Genomic DNA, 25712 nt, shown 5'->3' with positions numbered 1-25712 from the left:
CTAGATTATCTTTAATCTCCACTCCATCCTCAGTGTTTAGTGGCCCCACTTCTTCTTTCTTAGTTTTCTTCTTATTTATATGGCTATAGAACCTTTTACTATTGGTTTTAATTCCCTTTGCAAGGTCCAACTCTACTCGACTTTTAGCCTGTCTCACTTTATCCCTCCATGTTCTGTCCTCAATTAGGTAGCTTTCCTTGCTGATCCCTCCCATCTTCCACTCCCTGTATGCTTTCTGCTTCTTCTTAATCACCTCTCTAAGATGCTTGCTCATCCAGCTTGGTCTACAACTCCTTCCTATGAATTTTTTCCCCTTTCTTGGGATACAGGCTTCCGATAGCTTCTGCAGCTTTGATTTAAAGTAATCCCAGGCCTCCTCTACCTTTAGATCCATAAGTTCTTCAGTTCAATCCACTTCCCTAACTAATTTCCTTAATTTTTGAAAGTCAGCCCTTTTGAAATCAAGAACCCTAGTTGCAGATTTATTTTTGTTAATCCTTCCATTTAGTTTGAACTGAATTAGCTCATGATCACTTGAACCAAGATTGTCTCCTACAACCATTTCTTCTATGAGGTCCTCTCTACTCACCAAAATTAAATCTAAAATGGCATCCCCTCTAGTCGGTTCAGCAACTACTTGATGAAGGAATCAAGTTGCACCTAACAGTGAATTCAGCTGAAGTGCATGCAGATAATTCCAGTGACTATTGCCAGCTCCAGGGGGGTAAAGTTAAGGTTGCTTCAATATGTACCTTAACTCTGTATTTCCTGGTTTTCAGACATTTGAGTTTTGCTGAACTTGATGTTCTGAAAGGGCAAAAGATAGAAAATATACCACCAGGCCTGCCTCCGTGCAGGGGACTGGACTAGATGGTAGAAGGTAACCTAGAACCTTAACTGTGTCTTAACAAAGTGTTTTGTCCGTGATTTCATTAATGTCTGTGATGTGCTGAGATACTGTTGTGAAGGGAGCTATATAAGTACCTAGAGTGGTGGGAGTGTATCTTGTATGTTGGTACCCTCAAAGCAGCAGAGCACAATCTGACTCTTGTTATAGTGGCACACCAGAGTGTCTTTCACCTTCCCCAGTGTGGAAGCTCTGCCACTCTGCACAGAGAGTTGAGAACAGGCCTGGTCAGAGCATGCACCAAGCACAAAGTGATGAGACAGGTACATGTCACAGACTCACAAGCACTGGCAGTGGGGAGGCGGGGATGAGAACACCTGGTGAGATAAATGGATCTGTTCACATGTCTCAGAGTTGTTGTTTAAGGCTGTGTTTGTCTCAATTAAGTGTTGTCACTGAGCAGAGAACACCTCATTGAGATGAATGGGCCATTTCATACATCTCTGAGCCTCTTGTGCTGCCAGACTGATGCACAGAACACCTTCCCCATACACTAGGCCCAGATCTACAATAGGGATTTTGCATCTCCACTTACCTGCCCCTTTCTGCCTCCATCTGTTACAGGCACACCTCAGAGCCCCACCACTTCCCTATTGTCCCTCTAAGCTTACTGGATGCATGGAGTGGTAAGGAGGAGGGTGAAGCTGGGGGATGGGGAAAGCACAAAGAGTGGTGATGTGCAGGAAGAAGCTTAGAGTGGCAGGAGAGTAGGGGGAGGTTTGAAGCAATGGGCATGTTGGAGGGAATGTTGAAGGAGTGGTAGGGAAGTCTGTGCAGTTGTGAGGGTGGAGGGGGATGGGGCTTTGAAGCAGGAAGGGGGAGTGTTGGACCAGTGCAGGAAAGAGTAGGGTGGAAAGGTTAGGATTAGATCTGTGCAGTGGGGGTGTTGGAGGGGCTTCAGCTCTGTTCCCTCCAAATCAGTCCATGAGTGATAGGTACTTCAAGGTCCCTATCAGTGTAGTATCTGAGTCTTCACAACGTTTAATATGTTTATCCTCACAACATCCCTGTGAGGTAGGAAAATGCTATTATCTCCTTTTTTACAAAAGGGAAATGAGACACAGAGAGACTTGAGTGTCAGAGGGGTAGCCGTGTTAGTCTGGATCTGTAAAAGCAGCAAAGAGTCCTGTGGCACCTTATAGACTAACAGAAATATTGGAGCATAAGCTTTCGTGGGTGAATACCAACTTCGTTGGAGAGACTTGAGGTTTGTCCAAATGGAGAGTTGTTCAGGAATAGTATTCCTGATTAACTGTTAATCCACTTTGTGGATTAAGCTAATTTAGAATCAGGCATTTATTCTGGAATAGAAGTATTTACACAGAGAGCTATTCAGGAATAGCTATTCCACTTTAAACTCACACCCTACCTGAATCTGAATTAACTTGCCTGGGTAGACAAGACCTAAATGACTTGCCTTAGGTCACACAGCGGGTCTGTTGCAGAACAGGAAATTGAACCCAGATCTCCTGACTCCTAACCACTGGACCATCCTTACACTCATGTCCCCACTGACTCCATGCTAGTCCCTGCACTATTCCTGCCTTCGCTCTCCAGCTTCTCCACCTGTGCATCCCATGCTGACACCTGTCTCTTCATGGGGAGGATTATGCGGGTCACCTCCCTCTGGTGGAGTGCTACCAATAGGGCACCCAGGCCATAACCCCGCACATGCTCCACCCTGTGGCCCCGTGCCTGCTTGTCCTTTTCCCCTGTGGCCCCAAACACACTGCTCCTCTTCCTTTCCCCACTTTGCCTCTTTCCCTGAGGGCCCCCTGCCCGCCGCTCGTGCCTTTCCATCCCCTCCCCTGAGGCACCCCCCCGACCCCCGCCCGCAGGGGTGGATGGGCGTGAGCAGCAGGAGGGGGACCTTGGGGAAGGAGGAAGAAAGGAGTGAGTAGTGTGGGGGGGGGGGGACGAGCAGGAGTGAAGCCTGCAGTAGAGTGGAGCATGGGCAGGGCCTCAGGGGGAGAAGTCCAAGTGTGGGTGGGCCTCAGGGCAGAGCAGGGGAGTGGAGCCACGGTTCGGGTGTAGGTGCCCCCCCCCACTTCTAGGGAGCTTCCAGTGCTCACACCCAGCCTCCCCAAATGCGGGAGTCATGCACGGTCTATGGGGAGGATGTTTGGGGAAAGACAGAGAGATAGGAGCTTAGGAGATGATGCAGAGGCAGTGAAGGGACTAGCATGCAGCCAGCACATTCTGTGGCCAGAGTAATCAGTGCCCAGGGGCCAGAGGCAGGGGAGGAAGAGAGCTGCGCTGTAGTAAATGGGTGTGCTAAGAAATTATTTTGTTTTCAAACCAAAGAATTAAATGCCCATGCACTTAAATGCAGAATTAAGGTTTCCCATTGGTGCCTGGTGGCCTTCTAGAATGTGGAGTGTTGCTAAACTTAAGCCTCTGAAAACTAGAAAGTACAGAGTGCAAGTACAAACAATCCCTATTTGAGGTCAGGGGAAAGGGGGCGTCTGGAGCAGCAGTGAACTGTATGGGTTAGAGGATGGTTGGAGAGGCCTGGCTGATGTGTGCATAGGGGGCCTGGCTCGGCATATGTACAGATCAGCCCACATAATCAAGGAATTATAGGTAGGCAATGCCACTGCACAAACTTAACTCTGCATTAACAAAGTTTTTTGTCAGTTAATTTAGTTGCACACTCGTGTGCAATACACTTAGAGACTGAGTGAAAAATCTACCATGCATGATCAGGACAGTTTTCGGACATCATCATATTTTAAATTAAAACCTTTTTTTCCCCAAAAAACTAAAAGTGCTAGTCTTCAATGAGGACTATGTCCGTTTCAAGTTTAAAAGCTCAACCATTTTTGCTGAATTTTTCACAAAGGTAAGAACATATGAAACAGGTTATAATGGAAAACTGTTTAGCTATCTTCAGCATAGCGGTTACAACTGTATGCCTGCTATAATGGGGAGCTAAAATTAAAGCTTTTCAGTATCTCACAGTAGTCAGGTTTCACAAAAGAAAGGCATATATTGATTGCTCAAGAGTTCTTTCTGTACAGTGCTTAATGTTAATTCTCTCTCTTGTTACATACCCATTATTGGAAAGGTTGCTTGTTGCCCATAGGGGTTTACAAAGGTAATTCCATTTTGCTTCTTCATTATAAGGTCTTGCTATGCTTCAGGCAGATTTATATAGCAACCAGCTGTACCTTACAAAGAAGAAAAGAGCTTATGTATCTCAGAAATGTGGATTGTGGTTTCAGAGTATCCAGTGCACTGCCACTGAAAGCAATAGGTGTCATGTTTTAAAAGATATCTCCAAAACAAATGCCTTCCTGGACATGTCTAGAGTAGGAATTAATTGGAATTGTCATGTTGAAAGAGCAGGTTTGAATACCTAATACAGGAACGAAAGAAAATTACACAGGCACAGAAAATTTGAGAAGCAAAAACATATTTTAAAATGACTTGCTATCTTTAAATCCTTGTGATATGTGTGTGCCTTCCAGAAATGAAACTACTCCAATGCAGGTTGGAAGGAACCCCACAGAAAGATAGGGTATTTGGGGGCAATATCTGTGAGCACCCAGTTGTTAGTAGGTATCATTTTCATGTGACTCTTGTTGAATCATGTGTGTATTTTTAACTGTTCATCAATCTGTATTCATTTTAATTACTATTATGTGTGTTTTGTTAACACAATAATTTGCTTTATATTTATTTTTTATGTTTTGTTTGCTTTCTTTGCCTTCATTACTACTAGGTTGCAGTACAGACTGGACACTGCCAATCGTTTAGCTGATGAGCATGCACTGATAGCAACATATGTGAGCCGGCTACAGAATGGTACACGGTTAGTGTTAGGAAAGCTTTCATGGAATGCGGTTGGGGACAATAATGCTGTTTTCTTTGGGAGATTTATAGGTGGGAGGTGAAAGTCACCCCAAGCCAATAGGTCTGCACAAGACACTCCACACCACTGAGGCGTCTTACTAAGAGCTTACATGGTGCTTATATGGTGTGCAGAGCTTTTTTCATCCTTTATCCCAAGCCCAGGGTGAATTTTATTTAAACCAAAACCATATTTCTGGTGTCTTCAAAGTTTTCTCAGGGTTTTGTGCAACTTTCACTTGAATTTTTTTTCCACTTATGAACTTAGTCCTAAAAATGTATTAAAAACTGGCCACCTTTGTTACTGTAAACAATTTAATGGTAGTTTTAGGCAAACACTAAAATGGTTTCAGCATAGAGGTCCATGGACACTAAACCATTGTTTTTTAGATCCTATTCACTGCTCTACTCAAGGGTATATGTGCCCCAGCAGATGCAACTGGGGTACGTCTGTCCAGAATCTTTCAAATCATTCTGAAAATACACATACGCATGACTTACGTAACATGCCATGGTCTCAAAACTCCAGTCCTTTATCTTTCCTAAACAGTGTGAGAGAAGTTTGGTAAGTGCTTTGGAGAGATCCTCTCTCTTCTCATTTAAGATTAGTGGCTGTGTGCATTTATCTTTTATATCTGTAAATCTAGATTCTGTATAAAGAGAGAGGTCTAGAAAGGTTTCCCCCAGAGCTCTGAAGCATGGTGGCTTCACTCCACCATAACTTTATTTTCTACCACTTTGCTTCCCTGGCCTGCAGGTCTTCCCCACCCCACTTTGGGGCCTAATGATCTATTGACAGAGACAGATCTGTGCTGGAGAGGAAGAGGAGGTGCAGAACCCTAGAGGATGTGCCTGGAGGCTTTGCATCAACCTGTCCACACATGCCCACTGGCTTAGCTTTTTGGAAGAAGGCCATATGCCATCATTCTTTCATTTAGCAATTTCTGTCCCACAGATATGTGGGAAAGATAAGCTCTAGCTTTCCAAATCATTGAGTGAAGTCAGTCATTCCCCCTAAAGGTTGAGTCACTATTCTCGGCTAACACCTGTTTACCCAGCAGCATATAGCACTGTCCACCATGTAACAAGCAAGGAATTCCTGACTCCCCATGTAAAAGGATTAATGTAGTTGTTTCAGATTAAGATGAAAAGGAGCTGGTGATGAGGGGCTGTCACATTGACTGCACTTCAAGGCACATACATGGGATTTGAGAAACTACTAGATGTAGCTAATAGCTGCCACATTGCAAAATGTTGGAACACTTGATCTCAGAGGGAGGATTTTGCTCCTTCCAAAACATATTGACAGGGTTTTTTTAAAAATAAATAAATTCTGCCCTCAGTGTGTCTGGCAGAGTTGATCAGGAGAGAGTGCTCCTCCACATCCGCGATGAAGCCTCCACCTCCACTATCCATGCTTTTGATCTCTCCCAGCAGTCGAGAATCCCATGTACAGGTTACATCCTTCTGTCTGCGATAAACTGGTGGGATTCTCTATACACCATCAAAAGTCATTGCCATAGGTGGAGGTGGCCTGCCATTCCAGGACTCATGCACACTCAATTAATAATAATAATAATTAATGACTCCTTCTCCTTTTATAGATTCATAGAATTTAAGGACAGAAGGAGCCTTTAGATTATCTTGTCTGACCTGTGTAGCAGAGACCATTAAATTTCACCCAGTTATCCCATATTGAATCCAATAATTTGTGCTTGGCTAAAACATATATTCTAGAAAGGTAATCCAGTCTTGGTTTGAAGCCATCAATAGATGGAGAATTCACCATTTTCTTTGAGAGTTTGTTCCAGTAGATAATGACTGTCACTGTTAAAAATTTATCTTATTTCCTATTTTAATTTGTCTGGCTTCAGTTTCCAGGCTTTGGTTCTTGTTCTGCCTTTTTTTGCGAGACTAAGGAGCCCTTTAGTACCCAGTATTTTCTTCCAAATTGCCCAGATTCTCTTTTTGCCTCATTACATAGCGGCCAAGCTTTGGTGTTTATGTCTGGGCCTCACTGCATTTTGCCTCAGGGAGTTGAATCCAGGGGTGTTGGAACAATATGTATAGTGGTGGTGCTTGGAGCCACTGAACCAAACTGTAAACCCTGTATGTGACGGAAACCACTTCAAGCCAGGGGGTGTGGCAGCCACCCCAGCATGCCTAGATCCACCACCAATGGTTAAATCTTCCTTTGCCTCAATGTCTCAAGTTCAACCTCTCTTCCCCCTTCCCCTTCCATCTTGGTGCCTTATGGCTCTTAATTAGTTTCATTTTTTCTCATTGTATCTGTTCTGTTTGGTTTGGCATGCCCCTCTCGATTTTCTTGAGACTTTAATATTGTTGCCTCAGTACTGCGAAGCATATACTACTCCTTGCTCCTGCTTATCAGTTTCCAATAGTCAAACTGTCTCAGCTCTTTCTAGAATTTATGTTCATTTTATAGCTGTGTCTTCAAAAGAGGAAGGGATCTCACTGGGTCCAAGAGATGCCCTTGGGACACAACAATGTAAACCTTATTCATTGTATTTTCTGACTGGAAGCCACCCATAATGTGTGGGACTTTGAAATTGGTTTGGAATCAAACCATGTGTGCACAAGTCATGGAGATCACCTTCAACCCCTCCAAGAAAGCTGGCTCTTAGTTGGGGGACACTCAGGAATCCACAAGGGACACGAAAGAGAGATACGTGGACCAACTGTCCCTATTCCACTTTCTATCAATTTTTTAAAAACATCAAAACTGTTATAAAAATGCTTCATTTATTGAAAATTGGGTTTTGTGGGAAACCAATTTTGATAACCATTGATAAAAATTCAATTAAAATGTTGAAAAAATGAAAAATGGGTCTGTCTTGAACCCTAGGAAATGGAAACAGCTTAGAAATTTAGAAATTTCTTAACATTTTTTAATTTGTTAACAAGCTTTAGTTGACTCTACTACCTGTGTGAAAGAAATCTCCCTTGCCGTCCTCTGCAGAGCAGCCACATGGACCTCTCTTCACACATCCATAAAGTGATATTGATCGGAAACAGCCTCCAGAAAACATATTTCCTAAATAGGAGAGAACCAACTCTCTCCATTGTACCCCCAGAGGAGTTTTGTTTATTTGGGGGGTTTTATGTTATGGTGGCCAAATATCTCTATTTGAAGTCATTTTCTCATTTTTATTGCTACCTCCACATTCCAGTGTCAGAGTCTCTGTGGTATCTGTTAGCAGCTAAAATTTCTCATTGATTCTGATGGTCTTTTCTGTTGCTGCCTGTTGGAGCCTATTTTTTGTTTGGGATATCCTCAAACTTCTTATTGTTCAAGTGTGAGAATCCTGTCGAGACAGTGGCCCTTCTTCTCCAGTATGTCCAAGCTGCAGTGGAGAGTGGCAGTCTCAGGGAGCCAGTTGTGGCACCCTGATTTGGGGCTGCCTGGCCCCAGCATAAGTTAGAGCAGAAGGAACCTGTTCTAAACTGTGCTGCTGACGTAAGATCCAGGACCGTCCTTACCCATACGCAAAGTATGCAGCTGCGTGGGGCACCCACCCCTGCCCCACCTCTTCCTGCCCCCACCCCAGCCCCGCCTCTTCCCGCCCCGAGGAGTGCAGCAGAGCTGGGCCTGCACTCACTGGTGGTGGGAAGTTCAGGGACCCGGCCGTAGCTACGCCGTCAGTGAGTGCTGGGGGGTGGTTCCCCTCTACCCCCCAAGCCAGCCCCTCCTCCCCCCCCGCAGAGGCCTGGGGCCAGCCCCCCCACACCTGTGGAGGCCTGGGACCCCACCCCCTTATGCGGGGGGGCTGCAGAATAGGGCCCCAGAATAGCTAGGGACAGCACTGGTAAGATCCTTTATCCCAGTGAAGGATTAGGCATAGTGAAGCTTAGTTGTCACTCCTCAGGTCTTCCCTAACATGCTCCTGTCTTCTCCTTTACACTGGGGAAAAAGGGTTGCCTGGTGCTCACTCTATGCCATTCCCCTCCATAAGAGGAGTTCTTTGCTAGAAATCTCTGGTGAGTTTATGACCACTTGGCACTCTGTAAGAAGCACAAAGTGGTCAGAGCAGTCTGGAGACTTTGGCCCAATGTCTTTAAAGTAGTGGAAATTATGTTACTACATAACTGCTTATCTGTAAGTATCTTATCATTTCTTGTAAAGGGTCATTTTGAAAATAGCCTGTGCAAGTAGTGCATGCTAGCCAATATCGCTCATTCAGGTTCACACTCTACCCTCCTCCTGCTGCCCTCAAAGGCCAAAAATTCTAAGCTGTGGGAGTTTTGCTGGTCTTGTGTTAGAAGAAATAGTCGTAAGAGTGAGAATCCTGTGAGACTGGCTTCAAAGCAGTAACTACAAGCAAATGATTTTTCTTTACTTCATGAAGTAGGATATAGGATTCTGTGACATTTCATAGATTGCTGTTTAATACCCTTTATGTTATTTCTACAGTATTGTTAGATATAGTACATGTGTATTGCACTGAATGGTGAATTGTGCCTTCTGTTTCCATGCGTGAAGCCTGAGTTCTGTGTTAATTGACATGTGGAAGTCTGAGGTATGAGAGGCAAGTTCAAACTCAAGTACCTTTCTGCACACATAAGACTTCTGACAGTAATGAAGAAGAAATTGTAGGTTTTCTCCATTAGAATATTAATTTTTGAATAATTTTTTCTAATACATTTTAATATAAAGAGAAACTATTTCAGGAAGTGAGAGACAGTTAAGTTATACCAAATCATGAACAAAGGGAGAAGGGAATGAAAGATCCTGCAGCAAGAGAGCTGACTAGAAAGAAGGGGTCAAACAGCTTAAATTGCTGATGAAATCCACACAGGTATCAAAATCAAATTCAGATAGCAAGTAGGGAAGGTGGACCTACCATAAAAATGTGCCATGGTCCAGAAAATGTTTTTTGAATATACAGTGTTATGGGGGGGGAATAGAAATAGGGAAAGATCATCAAGGCCAATACAATGGTTTGTCTCATCTCTTAATACTACTTTCCTCAATTTTCACCTTACCTTACAGGCCCCTCTTTCTCTAGTATTATTGCATCGAGATCGCTGAATATCTTCAAATTATTCTGTTTATGGACATGCAGTAGGCCAAATTCAGAGGTATATCTGAACTGCTGTAATTTACACCTACTTCCAAACTTTTCAATGTGTAAATTACAGCATTACCTTCACTCAGCTTCCTCATGCGTCCCTGTTGTGTAAGATATAACCTCTGACACCTCCCCTCTGACTGACCATCCAACTCTGGAGGAGTCCAAGTTAATGAATTTGAACAAATGCATATTTTAAAATAAATGTGATGTATGTAACTTGAATTCTACTGTTTAATTAAAATGAATATTTGCCTGTGAAATTAAGGCGTAATTAATGATTGTACAATGTAATGCAGATATTTTTTAATGTATCCTACCAGGCACTTAGCATTTATTTCTTTACCTTAATTGCATTTTTAGGTCTTGACTCTGATCCTGCGTTTGATTGAAAATGCATAGGTGCACATCACTGCATGTTTTCAGACTCCAGCGCTACATCTGTGGATCCAGTGTCAAGAAGCAAGCCCTTCTGGCATTAGGCTACATTGCAAAATTGAGTCTTAAAATATTTTATTACCTATGATTTTAAAGACAAACTATAGTGGAGAAAAAAGACATACTGTAGTGACTGAATCAGAGACCAACAACAAAGGCAAATATTTCAATTTAACACTAACTTGAAAAACCTGCTCTTTCATATGGCATCTCACTTCCGATTTGTTGTAATGGAAACTTTGCAGCCCATAGTCTGAGCTCATAGCAAGTCTTTATATTGACTAATTTCAATTAATTCAAAACTTACTGTTCGACCACTGTAGCCTAATATTATTATATTTTAAAAGATGTTTAGTTTAAAACAATTTCTAAAGTTTATAGTGTGTTATATATTAGGTAGGCCCTCCCAGGCTCACCAGACTAGTATAAGCACTTTTCTGTAAATATAAATGTAAATATTTCTAAAATTATAAAATTTTATAAAATTATAAAATTTCTGTAAATATAAATGGTTTGAGACTCATGTTGTGCTCTCCAGCTGAGGGCTCCCTCAGCTGAGGGAGCTGGGATTGTTTAGTCTGCAGAAGAGAAGAATGAGGGGGGATTTGATAGCTGCTTTCAACTACCTGAAAGGGGGTTTCAAAGAGGATGGCTCTAGACTGTTCTCAATGGTAGCAGATGACAGAACGAGGAGTAATGGCCTCAAGTTGCAATGGGGGAGGTTTAGATTGGATATTAGGAAAAACTTTTTCACTAAGAGGGTGGTGAAACACTGGAATGCGTTACCTAGGGAGGTGGTAGAATCTCCTTCCTTAGAGGTTTTTAAGGTCAGGCTTGACAAAGCCCTGGCTGGGATGATTTAACTGGGACTTGGTCCTGCTTTGAGCAGGGGGTTGGACTAGATGACCTTCTGGGGTCCCTTCCAACCCTGATATTCTATGATTCTATGATCCTCCCACCATAGATTTCCTATTAGTCCTGAGGATCACCCACCAAAATGATCAGATACATAGATGAACACGGTTTGTTGGGGAAGAGTCAGCAGGGATTTTAAAAAGGGAAATCAGGCCTCACCAATCTATTAGAATTCTTTGAGGGGGTCAAAAAACGTGGACAAGGGTGTACTTGAACTTTCAGAAAGCGAGGGACCTTGTCAAAGGCTAAAGGCTTTTAAGCAAATTAAGCAATCATGATGTAAGAGGGAAGGTCCTCTCATGGATCAGTAACTGGTTAAAAGACCGGAAACAAAGGATAGGAAGAAACAGTCAGTTTTCACAGTGGAGAGAGGTAAATAGCTAGGTCCCACAAGGATCTGTACTGGGACTAGTGCTGTTCAACATATTCATAAATGATCTGGAAAAAGGGGTAAACAACAAGAGGTGGGAAAGTTTGCAGACACTACAAAATCAATGGCTATTAGCCAGGATGGGCCAGGATGGTGTCCTTATCCTCTGTTTGCCAGAAGCTGGGAATGGGTGACAGGGATGGATCACTTGATGATTACCTGTTTTGTTCATTCCTTCTGGGGCACCTGGCATTGGCCACTGTCAGAAGACAGGATACTGGGCTAGATGGACCTTTGGTCTGACCCAGTATGGCCATTCTTATGTTCTTAAATTTACTCAACATAGTTAAGTGCAAAAGTTACTCCAAAGAGTTACAAAAGAATCTCTCAAAACTGGGTGGCTGGGCGGCAAAATAGCAGATGAAATTCAGTGTTGATAAATGTAAAGTAATGCACATTGGAAAACATAATCCTGATTATATGTACAAAATGATGGGGTCTAAATTAGCTGTTACACTGAAGAATGAGATCTTGGAGTCACTGTGAATAGTTCTCTGAAAACATCTGTTCAGGGTGCAGCAGCAGTCAACAAAGCTAATGTTAGGAACAATTAGGAAGGGGATAGATAATAAGACAGAAAATACTATAATGCCACTATATAAATCCATATGATGCCCACACCTTGAATACTGTGTGCAGTTTTGGTTGCCCCATCTCAAAAACAATATATTAGAAATGGAAAAGGTGTGCAGAGAAGGCCAACAAAAATGATTAGGGGTATTGAACAGGTTCCATGTGAGGAGAGATTAAAAACACTGGGATTGTTCAGCTTGGAAAAAAAGACACCTAAGGGGGGAGGTTTCAGAGTAGCAGCCGTGTTAGTCTGTATTCGCAAAAAGAAAAGGAGTACTTGTGGCACCTTAGAGATTAACAAATTTATTTGAGCATAAGCTTTTGTGAGCTTCATCGGATGCATCCGATGAAGTGAGCTGTAGCTCAAGAAAGCTTATGCTCAAATAAATTTGTTAGTCTCTAAGGTGCCACAAGTACTCCTTTTCTAAGGGGGGAGATGATCAAGGTCTATAAAATCATGACTGGTGCAGAGAGAGTGAACAAGGACGTGTTATTTACCCCTTCTCGTAACACAAGAACCAGGGGTCGCCCAGTGAAGTGAATAGGCAGCAGGTTTAAATGAAACAAATGAAAGTACTTCTTCACACAACACAGTCAAGCTGTGGAACTCATTGTCAGGGGATGTTGTGAAGGCCAAAAGTATAACTTGGCTCAAAAGAACAAGATAAATTCATGGAGGATAGGTCCATCAATGGCTATTAGCTAAGATGGTCAGGAATGCAACCCCACTCTCTGGGTGTCCCTACGCCTCTGACGGTCAGATTCTGGAACTGGATGACGGGATGGTTCCTGCGATAATTGCCCCATTCTGTTCATTCCCTCTGAAGCATCTGGTGCTGGCCACTGTCAGAAAACTGGATTAGGACAAGATGGACCATTCGTCTGACCTCTTGTGGCCGTTCGTATGTTTACCACTAGAGTTCCTATTTTTGCTTTTGCTTCTCCAGCCTTCAACTTCCAACTTTTTCTGCTGTTTCATGGTTCTGTCAAAGTGGGTCAGAATAGTAGGAGACATTTTCTTCCAGAGCTCATTTACTGTTTCTCCCAAGACAGCTGCAGTAATATTTCTACAGAGTGATGTGAGGTCCTTACCTCTGCACCTGCAGCCGTATGGTCCTGATCCAACATCTGCTGAAATTAGTCAGAGTCAGGTCAAGCCCTAAAAGTGCCATCTCTGCAGCATCCTCAACCTCTGTCAGCCATGGAATGAAGGACAAATTCTAGGTCTCAAAATCGAATCCTTGCATGCCTTGTACATTTTACTCCTGCCAGGCTGCCCTATCAACAGTATTTCTGCATTTTAGTTTATCTATCTCAGTTACAGCGTGAATTCTTCTCTGGTTAGCATGATTCACTCAGTTTTTCTTTTTGGAAGCCATTCTCAGTTTGACATATGTCGTGTAGCTCTTATAAGTACAGGAATTTCCACCTTCACTATTCAGTTTAATCACTCGTTTTGATCGGGGTCTATTAAAAATATCATTGGAAAAACGGTATATTTTTTGCTAACAATCTTTTTATAGGGTTTTTTTCAGTTTTGGAAACTTATTGTTTAAAATATTTAACGCTAGGCTGGACAAACCCCTGGAAAATAGACTACTGAGAGAACAATCTTGTGCTAGGCCCTGTGTTCAAGATTGGGAGAATGGCATGGTGTAGATGGTTTCTGATAGGGGTTTTTCATTTCAGATTAATTTGATTCTACATAATGATGCATCTTTTTCTTTGACATATCCAGTGTAATGTCCAGTGCTGAAGCTATGCGTATTGATGGCGATGTGTTGACCTTTTGTTCCCTTGGCAGTGTCCTGGACAGCCCTAGCAGACTGGATGAGGAACACAGACTTATTGCCCGATATGCTGCCAGGCTGGCTGCAGAAGCTGGAAATGCAGTAAGTAAATGCATTTATTCTCCAATTTGATTTTCTCTGGCTCTTTTCTTATTAAGGAAGGTTGCAAAATGTTTTTCAGAACTTTGATTAGCAGCTTAATATTGTGCTAAATTGAGTCAAATTGTCTTTTTTTCTTCTTAGCTGATGTAAAATGAGGCATTACTTCCCTTTCCACTCCTTTCTCACTGTTTATATCATAAATAGCACCTTCCCAGTATTGCACTATACCTCTTCTCAAGAAGGTTAGGGAAAATGTCCATGAAATGGCAACATGATTACAAGCATGGAAAGATTGTCACATGGGAAGAGATTAAATAGATTAGTCCTATATAGTGTAGAGAATGGACAAATAGGTGGATACATGATAAAGGCACATAAAATAACATATGCTACAGAGAATGTAAATCAGTCACTATAGTACAAGAAAAAGGGGGGAAAGCCAATAATTTAAAAAGACAAAAAATGTAAATTAATAAAGGAAAAACTTTACACAGCACATAGAATCACAGAAGTGTAGGACTGGAAGGGATCTCGAGAGATCATCTAGTCCAGTCCCCTGCGCTCAGGGCAGGACTATGAAATAACTATTGATGTCTATGTATTATAGTACTTCTAGCACCTTTAGCTGGAAGAGCCCAGAGGAATCTGGCATGTGGATTTAGGAATGGGAAGAACATAGGTGATTTTGAGGTTGCAGATAGGAAAACCCAGAGAACCCCTGCTTCATTAGCATTAACTTATCTGTGAATTCCCTCAGTATTTCCATCAGGACATGGACTCTCTATGCATCCTTCAATTCAACAGCAGTGAACTCTAGTTCCTGCAGCTGCACCTACTCACTCCTGGCCAATGTTCCCTTTTCATCCGAATTAATTGCCAAAAGATATCATAGGGAACTTGCAGAACTAAGAATTTAGTGAGAGTTAATAGAAGATTAGCTGTTTATATCAAGGTTATAAATATCTGACTTTTTTCACACTAGCTGATGCATTCCCATGGGAAGACAGTAGCATTTGGACTGACAACCTTCCACCGGATTCAGCTGGGAAGTTCTGCTCTGAACTACAGCCAGGGTTCTATAAAAGCACCAACAGCAAAGGCCACCTAAATATGCACTTAATCAGATTTTCCAGGTGATGGGGCCATGCTCCCTGCCCATTGTAGAGATTACAGATACGCAGAACTCTGTGGTCAGGGTGAATGCAAGATTGTTTATGTCCTGTTTACACAGGCTCCTTACTATATACCTCCTATGTCCACCCTGAATAGTAGCTCTAAACTTGCACAACTAACACTGCCTTAATCACACACTCTAAGGCCTGCTCTGATTAGCTCTGGGCTTGTTGGTGTGGAGTGGGTTGATGGAGTCTTGCACTCAAAGCCCCAGTAGCACTATACCCCTTCATCCCTAGCTCAGACAATATGACTACCCCATCGGCATTTCAGAATTATGAATAACCACCTTGTCCTCAAACAATCTTCAAAAGTAGGACTATCCACTCCAAGCCAGTGAACAGTCTGAATTTCTTCTGCCACAGTGTAAGATGGATTGAACAGTATGAATATGAATGAGTATCTCTAGCCATATGAATGCTTCTTGCTACCTCTGGCAGTATAAATACTCTCATCACCTCCTCCTGCAGTGTGTAGGCCCTTTCACTAGCTCCATCAGTATGCATTCATACAGTGATCTGAATTCCTGAAGGGGTTATGAGCAGATATTTTCCTTTTGTAGAGCTTTAATAACAAGAAATGCTTTAAAATACCAGAACACATGGACACATGATGAACACATCAGCTCCTCATTATCCCTTTGATGGGGCTGTCAAGGAAATCTCTTTATTTGAATTTTCTGAAGTCATTTAATTCACTACACACACATGCATTGCTGTAGTGGTACAGTATTTAAGTGACTGTTCTCTGTTGGTGGGAAACGGGGTAATCTGAGTAATCTTTGTGTAAAACTTTAAGTTGCTGAGAAGCTTAATAATTTATTTGCGTCAATCTTCACCACAGAGAATGCAGGGGAGATGTCTATCCCTGAGCTATTCTAAATTAATAAAGGTGAGGTATTCTCAGAGATTGGTGATGTCAGAAAAAGATGTGCTGAAATAAATCGATGATTTAAAAACCAGAAAGTCATCCAGTCCAGATGGTGTATATCCAAGAGTTCTGAAGGAGCTCATGTATTAAGTGGCTTAGCTGGATAACAGAGAACTGGTTGACAGGTTATTTAGACTTTCAAAAGGACTTTGATAAGGTACCTTACAAAAGGGCTGTTAAAGAAGCTAAGTCATTATGTGGTGAGAGGCAAATTATTGTCATAGATCAAAAACTGGCTAAGAGATAGGAAACAGAGAGTAGGAATAAATGGTAAATTTTCATTGTGACAAAAGGTTAACAGCAGGGAGCCTAAAGGTTCTTTACTAGGTCAGGTGTTATTAAATATATTTATTATCTGGAATGGGATGAATAATGAAGTAGTTAAATTTGTAAAAGACACAAAGAACCTTCACAAAATAGAGAATTAGTCTGAAAACAACAAGATAAAATTCAGTAAAGACAAGTGCAAAGTACTACGTTTACGAAGGAAAGAATCAAATGCACAACTATAAAATGGGGAATAGCAGGCTAGGTGGTAGAATTCCTAGAAAGGATCTAGGGGTTATAGTTGATTATAAATTGAATATGAGTCAACAATGTGATGCTGTTGTGAAAAAGACTAATATCATTCTGGGGTGTATTAACTGCAGTGTTGTATGTAAGACCTGGGTGCTAATTATCCTGTTCTGCTCAGCACTTGTAAGGCCTTTGCTGAAGTATTGTGTCCAAGTCTGGGCAAAACACTTTAGGAAAGGTGTGGATAAATTGGAGAGAATCCAGAGAATAGCAACAAAAATGATAAAAGGTTTGGAAAACCTGACCTATGAAGAAATGTTAAAAAAACTGGGCATGTTTAGTCTTGAGTATCAACTCAGGAAAAGGTCCTCCATGTCATCGGAGACAGCTCAGTGAAGGCCTCAGTTCAATGTGGTGCTGCAGACAAAAAAGGAAACAAGATGTTAGGCTGCATAAGGAATTTGAACAATGGGTGTGAGCTCATATAGAATACTGCGTGCGTATTGGTCACCCCATCTGAAAAAAGATATTGAAGAATTAGATGGGCTCAGAGAAGAGTGATGAAAACGATTAGAAGCATGGAAAACTCATATGAAGACAGGTTGAAAAGTTTAGGATTGTTTACCTTAGAAATGAGATGAGAAAGCGGGAACATGAAAGAAATATGTAAAATGAATGAATGAATTTGGATTAACTTCAAAAAGGAGAACTACACAAAAATGAGGAGTTAGAGTGGAAATCAAAAGGAAAGGTCAGAAGAGTGAAAAGCCTGAAAGCTGTATGTAAACTTTTTAAAAATACATAACACAAGCTCACACTGTAGGTATACCTCAAATAAAAAACCAGTAAGATAACCAAAAAAATGCCACCATGGCTAAAAAAAAGTTAAAGGAGTCAGTTAGAGACAAAAAGACTTCTTTTAAAAATTGGAAGTCAAATTGTACTGAGGAACATAAACGCTGGCAAGTCGATCATAAAAGTATAATTAGGCAGACCTAATTTGAAGAGCAACTAGCAAAAGACACAAAAACTAACAGCAAAAGAATTCTAAAGTACATCAGAAGCAGGAAGCTTGCCAATCAGTGGGGCCACTGGAAGATCAAGGTGCTGCAGGAGCACTCAAGGAAGACAAGGCTGTTGCACAGAAGCTAAATTAATTGTTTGCATCAGTCTTCACTGTAAAGGATGTGAGGGAGATTCCCACACCTAAGCCAATCTTTTAGGTGACTAAACTGAAAAACTGTCCCAGACTGAGGTATCATTTAGAGGATGTTTTGGAACAAATTGATAAATTAAAGAGTAGTCAATCACCAGGACTAGATGGCATCATCCAGGAGTTCTGGAGGAACTCAAATTTGAAAGTGCAGAACTACTAACTATAGTATGTAACCTATTGCTTAAATCACAGGTTTCAGAGTAGCAGCCGTGTTAGTCTGTATTCGCAAAAAGAAAAGGAGTACTTGTGGCAATTTGTTAGTCTCTAAGGTGCCACAAGTACTCCTTTTCTTTTTGCTTAAATCAGTGGATCTTCTCCCTTCGATAATCATAGTTTATTTGCTGGAATACTGCAAGCACAGCTCCTGACGTGTAATCAACCCAGTTAGACACTCTTAGATCCTGGTTTTATCTATGTTGGCTCTGGAAAAGTTTTGAATAAATTACTCTTGTTTGCCTCAAGCCAGACTGTGGAATACAAATCATTTTTATTGAAATTTGCTGCTCAGGATAGTTCCTCATGCTGAGGGAGGATGAGACAAGTGCAGATGCTGAGTCAGTCTCTTCAGAACTGTGGAAGCTTTAGCACTCCCTGTTGCTCCCTCTAGCACCAGGAAAGAGGAACAAGTGCCAGTTGTGCCCTCATCAGTGTTGGTGAGATTGCTTATTTCCCTGCCATTGGGTTTCAAGTTTAAAACACCAGTTCTACTATACCGAGATATTAAACCTCAATACCCAAGAGTCCTGGCACTGGTCTTGCTGCTACTTGGGATGGAATTTAAGGCCCAGTCTAGGATTCACTGGCACTCTTATACCACAGGGCCTTACTATCTCACAAGCTCTACCACTTCATATCACAGCAGGGGACAGTTTCAAGCTCTCAGTTTTTTCTAGCTTGTCAGCAACCTTTTCATGTGTAAATAGTCTGTGTTAGTTTAGGACTTAGGCTCCATAACATAGACATAGCCTATGTCAGCATAGTCCCCTAGTGTAAACTCAACCTACACTGACAGAAGGGGATTTTCTGTCAGTGTAGGAACATCACATCCCTGAACGAAGTTATCTTCATTGACAGAAGCACTCTTCCATCCACACAGTTGCATCTACACTGGTGGTTTTGTCGGTATAACTATGTTGGTCAGGGTGTGGTTTTTTCACACCTGTGACCAACATAGCTATGCTGACTTATCTTTCAAGTGTTGACCAATCCTTAATGTAAATAGTGTTTTGTTTGTAGTGCTTGCTTTCTTTGTATTCCAGCACAAGACATCTTCCTTTGTTTTTGTTACTGGAGTGGTACTTCAGTTCCACGTTACTATGCAGACGTCCCAGAATTTAAACTTTATGTGAGGCTGTTATGCCCATTAACTCATTGCCTCATTTGTCTTGGTTAAAGGCCAGTAAGGACTAAGTGCAGCACCTGCAAGTCCTTTACTAGGAGAACACAGCATGTCTGAGGAGCACCTCATAGAGAAATCCATGCCTCCAGCTTTGGATCCGGACTGTTATAGGACTGAATGAGTACTCCTCCTCCAGAAGTGCTCTGGCTGCTCCTCTTTCCTCTCTGGCTCTCTCAAGGAGGAAAACCCCATGAAGACCTACAGAGAGAAGAGGCATTGCTTCCCTTCCCTAGGGCCATCTGCCAAGGCCACCAAGACTTCCACCTCTCTGGAAGTAAAAACTGTATGAGACCCAAGAAGTTTCCTCAACCTGTCATGGGGACTCCAGCCATTGTATTTCAGTGGATAAGGGTTCTCATAAACCTTCCAGTAAGAGCAAGAGCCCCTGAGTGCTGCTGCTCAGTATTGTCTGAATTGTTGCCCTCAGCACTGGTACAGTTGATTTTGATGCCAACCTCATCCCTACTGTTGAGTCCAGTACCCACCATATCATCTACAACTCTGGTATCAGTGGAGGATGGTCAGGAGTTCTTCCATTGAAGAAATGAGTTCTGTCTCAGTACCATATCCTGGCATGAAGCCTGGCTGAGAGGAATTCAGGATACTGGCAACTGAGAGGTGGCATTTGTGACTGCTTTTTCCTAACTCCTTCATTATCTTGGTTAATAAGAGAAGTTCAACCCAGAGTAGTAATTGGCAAAGTCATCTACAACCATAGATTCCAGGGCCAGAAGAGACCATTGTGATCATCTAGTCTGACTTCCTGTATAGCACAGGCCAGAGAAATAATTCCCCAAAATAATTCATACAGCAGATGGTTTAGAAAAATACCCAATTTTGATTTAAAAAGTTGTCAGTGATGGAGAATCCACCATCAACTTTTGTAAATTGTTCCAATGGTTAATTACTCCTCACTGTAAAAATTTACCCCTTATTTCCGGACTGAAATTTGTCTAGTTTCAGTGTCCAGCCATTGGACCATATTAGACATTTCTCTGCTAGATTGAAGATTAAATATTTGTTCCTTGTGCAGATACTTATAGACTGTAATCAAGTCTCCCCTTAACCTTCTCTTCATTAAGCTGTCCTCTTCAAAGGAAGTGTGAATATACCATGTTAGTTGGGATCCTAGAACATATGTTTTCTCTCACTAGGTAGAAGTGGCAAGGTGGACAAAATCACATGGGTGGCCCTCATTGCTTTGAGTACTTCCATGACTATTACTTGTACAACTGGGCTGTGTTTTTAGAAGGTGGGAATTGTCTCTTTGGTCCTGTATTTGTTTTGTATGAGAGATTTTCTCTGTGAAACATAGAATCATAGACTATCAGGGTTGGAGGGACCTCAGGAGGTCATTTAATCCAACCTCCTGCTCAAAGCAGGACCAATCCCCAACTAAATCATCCCAGCCAGGGCTTTGTCAAGCCTGACCTTAAAAACTTCTAAGGAAGGAGATTCCACTCCCGCCCTAGGTAACGCATTCCAGTGTTTCACCACCCTCCTAGTGAAAAAGTTTTTCCTAATATCCAACCTAAACCTCCCCCACTGTAACTTGACACCATTACTCCTGATTCTGTCATCCGCTACCACTGAGAACAGTCTAGATCCATCCTCTTTGGAACCCCCTTTCAGGTAGTTGAAAGCAGCTATCAAATCCCCCCTCACTCTTCTCTTTCATAGACTAAACAATCCCAATTCCCTCAGCCTCTCCTCATAAATCATGTGTTTCAGTCCCCTAATCATTTTTGTTGTCCTCCACTGGACGCTTTCCAATTTTTCCACATCCTTCTTGTAGTGTGGGGCCCAAAACTGGACACAGTACTCCAGATGAGGCCTCACTAATGCTGAATAGAGGGGAACGATCACGTCCCTTGATCTGCTGGCAATGCCCCTACTTATACATCCCAAAATGCCATTGGCCTTCTTGGCAACAATGGCACACTGTTGACTCATATCCATCTTCTCGTCCACTGTAACCCCTAGGTCTTTTTTTGCAGAACTGCTGCTTAGCCATTCGGGCCCTAGTCTGTAGCAGTACATGGGATTCTTCTGTCCTAAGTGCAGGATTCTGCACTTGTCCTTGTTGAACCTCATCAGATTTTTTTTGGCCCAATCTTCTAATTTGTCTACGTCCCTCTGTATCCTATCCCTACCCTCCAGCATATCTACCTCTCGCCATAGCTTAGTGTCATGTGCAAACTTGCTGAGGGTGCAATCCACACCATCCTCCAGATCATTAATGAAGATATTGAACAAAACCAACTCCAGGACCAACCCTTGGAGCGCTCCACTTGATACCGCTGCCAACTAGACATGGAGCCATTGATCACTACCCGTTTAGCCCGACAACTAGCCAGCTTTCTATCCACCTTATCATCCATTCATCCAGCCCATACTACTTTAATTTACTGGCAAAAATACTGTGGGAGACCATGTCAGAAGCTTTGCTAAAGTCAAGGAACAACACGTCCACTGCTTTCCCCTCATCCACAGAGCCAGTTATCTCATCATAGAAGGCAATTAGATTAGTCAGGCATGATTTGCCCTTGGTGAATCCATGCTAACTGTTCCTGATCACTTTCCTCTCCTCCAAGTGCTTCAGAATTGATTCCTTGAGGACCTGCTCCATGATTTTTCTAGGGACTGAGGTGAGGCTGACTGGCCTGTAGTTCCCAGGATCCTCCTCCTTCCCTTTTTTAAAGATGGGTACTACATTAGCCTTTTTTCCATCATCCGGGACCTCCCCCGATCGCCATGAGTTTTCAAAGATAATAGCCAATGGCTCTGCAGTCACATCCACCAACTCCTTTAGCACTCTCGGATGCAGTGCATCCGGTTCCATGGACTTGTGCTCATCCAGCTTTTCTAAATAGTCCCGAACCACTTCTTTCTCCACAGAGGGCTTGTCACCTCCTTCCCATGCTGTGCTGCCCAGTGCAACAGTCTGGGAGCTGACCTTGTTTGTGAAGACAGAGGCAAAAAAAGCATTGAGTACATTAGCTTTTTACACATCCTCTGTCACTAGCTTGCCTCCCTCATTCAGTAAGGGGCCCACACTTTCCTTGATTTTCTTTTTGTTGCTAACATACTTGAAGAAACCCTTCTTGTTACTCTTAACATCTCCTGCTAGCTGCACCTCCAGGTGTGATTTGGCCTTCCTGATTTCACTCCTGCATGCCTGAGCAATATTTTTATACTCTTCCCTGGTCATTTGTCCAATCTTCCACTTCTTGTAAGCTTCTTTTTTGTGTTTAAGATCAGCAAGGATTTCACTGTGAAGCCAGCCTGGTCGCCTGCCATATTTACTATTCTTTCTACACATTGGGATGGTTTGTCCCTGTAACCTCAATAAGGATTCTTTAAAATACAGCCAGCTCTCCTGGACTCCTTTCCCCCTCATGTTATTCTCCCAGGGGATCCTGCCCATCCATTCCCTGAGGTTGTCAAAGTCTGCTTTTCTGAAGTCCAGGGTCTGTATTCTGCTGCTCTCCTTTCTTGCCTGTGTCAGGATCCTGAACTCGACATCTCATGGTCACTGCCTCCCAGGTTCCCATCCACTTTTGTTTCCCCTACTAATTCTTCCCAATTTGTGAGCAGCAGGTCAAGAAGAGCTCTGCCCCTAATTGGTTCCTCCAGCACTTGCACCAGGAAATTGTCCCCTACACTTTCCAAAACTTCCTGGATTGTCTGTGCACCACTGTATTACTCTCCCAGCAGATATCAGGGTGATTGAAGTCTCCCATGAGAACCAGAGCCTGCGATCTAGTAACTTCCATGAGTTGCCGGAAGAAAGCCTCGTCCACCTCACCCCCCTGATCCAGTGGTCTATGGCAGACTCCCACCAAGATATCACCCTTGTTGTTCACGCTTCTAAATTAAATCCAGAGACACTCAAGTTTTTCTGCAGTTTCATACCGGAGCTCTGAGTAGTCATCTTGCTCTCTTACATACAATGCAACTCCCCCACCTTTTCTGCCCTGCCTGTCCTTTCTGAACAGTTTATATCCATCCATGACAGTACGCCAGTCATGTGAGTTATCCCACCAAGTCTCTGTTATTCCAATCACATCATAATTCCTTGACTGTGCCATAATTCCTTGACTGTGTTCCAGTTTGTTTCCCAGGCTTCTTGCATTTGTGTATAGGCACTTGAGATAACTTGCTGTTTGTCCTGCTTTCTTAGTATGAGGCAGGAGCCCTCCTCTTTTGTGTTCTCCTGCTCGTGCTTCATCCCGGTATCCCACATCCCCAGTTACCTCAGGGCTTTGGTGTCCTTCCCCCAGTGAACCTAGTTTAAAGTCCTCCTTACTAGGTTAGCCAGCCTGCTTGCGAAGATGCTCTTCCCTCTCTTCGTTAGGTGGAGCCCGTCTCTGCATATCACTCCTCCTTCTTGGAACACCATCCCAAGGTCAAAGAATCCAAAGCCTTCTCTCCGACACCACCTGCGTAGCCATTTGTTGACTTCCACGATTCGAAGTAGGATGGCATCTCCTTGCAGTGAGTTGCACTGGTTCTCTGGGGTCAAGTGGAGGCATTCTGGATTGACAGAACGTTTGCAGGCATACTTTTCAAGCTGTAATGCCTGCACATAAAAGGGATAGATTCTGTCTCTTTCACATGAAAGTGGTGGGGTCTGAGTGGGACATGTGAATTCCATCATCTGCACATGCTGGTGATAGTGTTTGGGAAGTGCATATGCAAACATTTGCATGCACCAGGTTATGCACTGACAAATGAATTTCCTAGTTCCTCAATTGCGTTTCAAAATCCTGTTGCCTTGGATAAGGCTCCCTCTGGCTGAAGTAATGTGTGTTCTGAGGAATTATTTCAATTTCAGGTGGCTGCACTGGATAACCCAGAGTTTATTAAATTACATATAGTAGAAAACAATCTGAAGCCTTCTAGTCTAGAGGGAGCAGATGACAACACCGCTTCAAATCCACATGCCTCATGTAAATTCTAACATTCTGATGCAGTGTGGTCTCTCTGGATAATCAGAGGACTCCTGCCTATCATACAGAGAACTGCTATGTCACAGGGAGTAGGGAAATGTTTTAGGGATTAGTTTCCTCTTAGATCAGTGATTGGTTAAGGAGAGGTGAAAACAAGCTACTCTACTGAACCCCTAAGCAAAGTAACTGCGATGGAATTTCCAGCTACTGAGAACACTGTTGTTACAGCACCAGAGGGCAAATAAATGGCTATGCACTACACATTCAATATTTAGAGCTCAAATGTGTGTCTGTGGATAAGAATGTCAAATGCTCCACAGATATTGCATAGTTCATGCTGTTTAAGAGTGATAGGGTTTTATGTCGGTAGAGTGAGTACTGATTAAAATAAATACCACGCTGGAGCTAGAAAACTCCACTCAGAGGTGCAGTCTAGCCATTCCCAGGGGCTTTCACACAGAATGGAAAATATGGAGAGAAAAAAATCTTGCTAGAGAAAATGTAGCTTTTCTTTGTAGCAATCTGAATTCCCATTTTACATGACATCTGGGAAGACGTTCCCTCTTCTGCCTCATCCTGGGAGTTTCCCCCTAAAAATAGCAGCCCATCCAACTTTATTGCATTGATATTTTAGCCACGGCAGGTCCTTCCAGAGTGGCCCTGCCTCTCAGTAAGCCCATTCTGGACCCAGTTAATATTCTGTGGGGGATTCTGTGCCCAAAAAATTAAAAATTCTGCATAAAAAAATTAAAAATTCTGCATATTTTATTTGTCAAAATAATACAATATAATCACACCAGTTTCAATTGTTTTGGTAATTTATTGAAACTACAATACAGAAAAAAGTCACAATAATTATTCAGCATTTCCTAAACACATGAATGTTAAGTTACAAACATTTTGTAACTAATACCCTGCATTCCAGTTATAATCCTGGATTTTCATTTAAATTACATTACAGAACACCAAACAGAAAAAAAAATTTTTAATGTAGAATGTCATTTTAAATTGCTCAGAATTTCACACATGAAAGTCATACAATTTTGCTAATCATTGTCCTGGACCTGGCTGGGTACTTTGGGAAGTGCTTGGTTCTGATTGTCCTGACATTTTATTGACTGCTTTGTAAATGTTTTATTTGCCGTCAAAGTCTTTTTTTAAAAATGGTTAAGTAAAATAAATCCTGAGCTGTAATCTAACCCCATTATGCCACTTTGGCACAGGAAAAAAGTGAGGAAGCACATAGATTTTCCTAGCTGAGGCTTCCATTACTGTCATTTATAATAAGGCTCCTTTACATCACTCTGGCAATGTAGAGGCCTTAAAACTTTCACGGGTTTTATGCTCCTAGGGGAATTGGCTGAGATTAGGAACAGTTAACTAACAATAGGAACATTTCTGCCTTAAAGAATGAGATCAATTAACCATC

General features: G+C 42.3%; 1 protein-coding gene across 28 annotated transcripts in view; it reads left to right on the top strand.

Annotated features, from left to right (window-relative positions):
* Positions 1-25712, top strand: part of DTNB (dystrobrevin beta) — a 412789-nt gene that overhangs the window by 269732 nt on the left and 117345 nt on the right. For 20 of the 28 annotated variants that reach the window (XR_006279636.1, XR_006279635.1, XR_006279632.1 and 17 more), the window contains 2 exons: positions 4632-4721; positions 14010-14097. Coding sequence is in view for 11 of the 28 variants with exons in the window: in XM_043509975.1 (XP_043365910.1) it covers positions 4632-4721; positions 14010-14097 (178 nt within the window). In the remaining 17 variants the exon portion in view is untranslated. Of the gene's footprint in view, positions 1-4631; positions 4722-7185; positions 8214-14009; positions 14098-25712 lie in introns of those variants that run through there. The other 8 variants (XR_006279630.1, XR_006279628.1, XR_006279637.1 and 5 more) reach the window with 3 other exon arrangements.

The sequence above is a fragment of the Dermochelys coriacea genome, chromosome 3, assembly GCF_009764565.3.
Source record: "Dermochelys coriacea isolate rDerCor1 chromosome 3, rDerCor1.pri.v4, whole genome shotgun sequence".
Taxonomy (NCBI): domain Eukaryota; kingdom Metazoa; phylum Chordata; order Testudines; family Dermochelyidae; genus Dermochelys; species Dermochelys coriacea.
The sequence above is the reverse complement of the archived record's forward strand: the minus strand, read 5'-3'. Positions and strand labels throughout refer to the sequence as shown.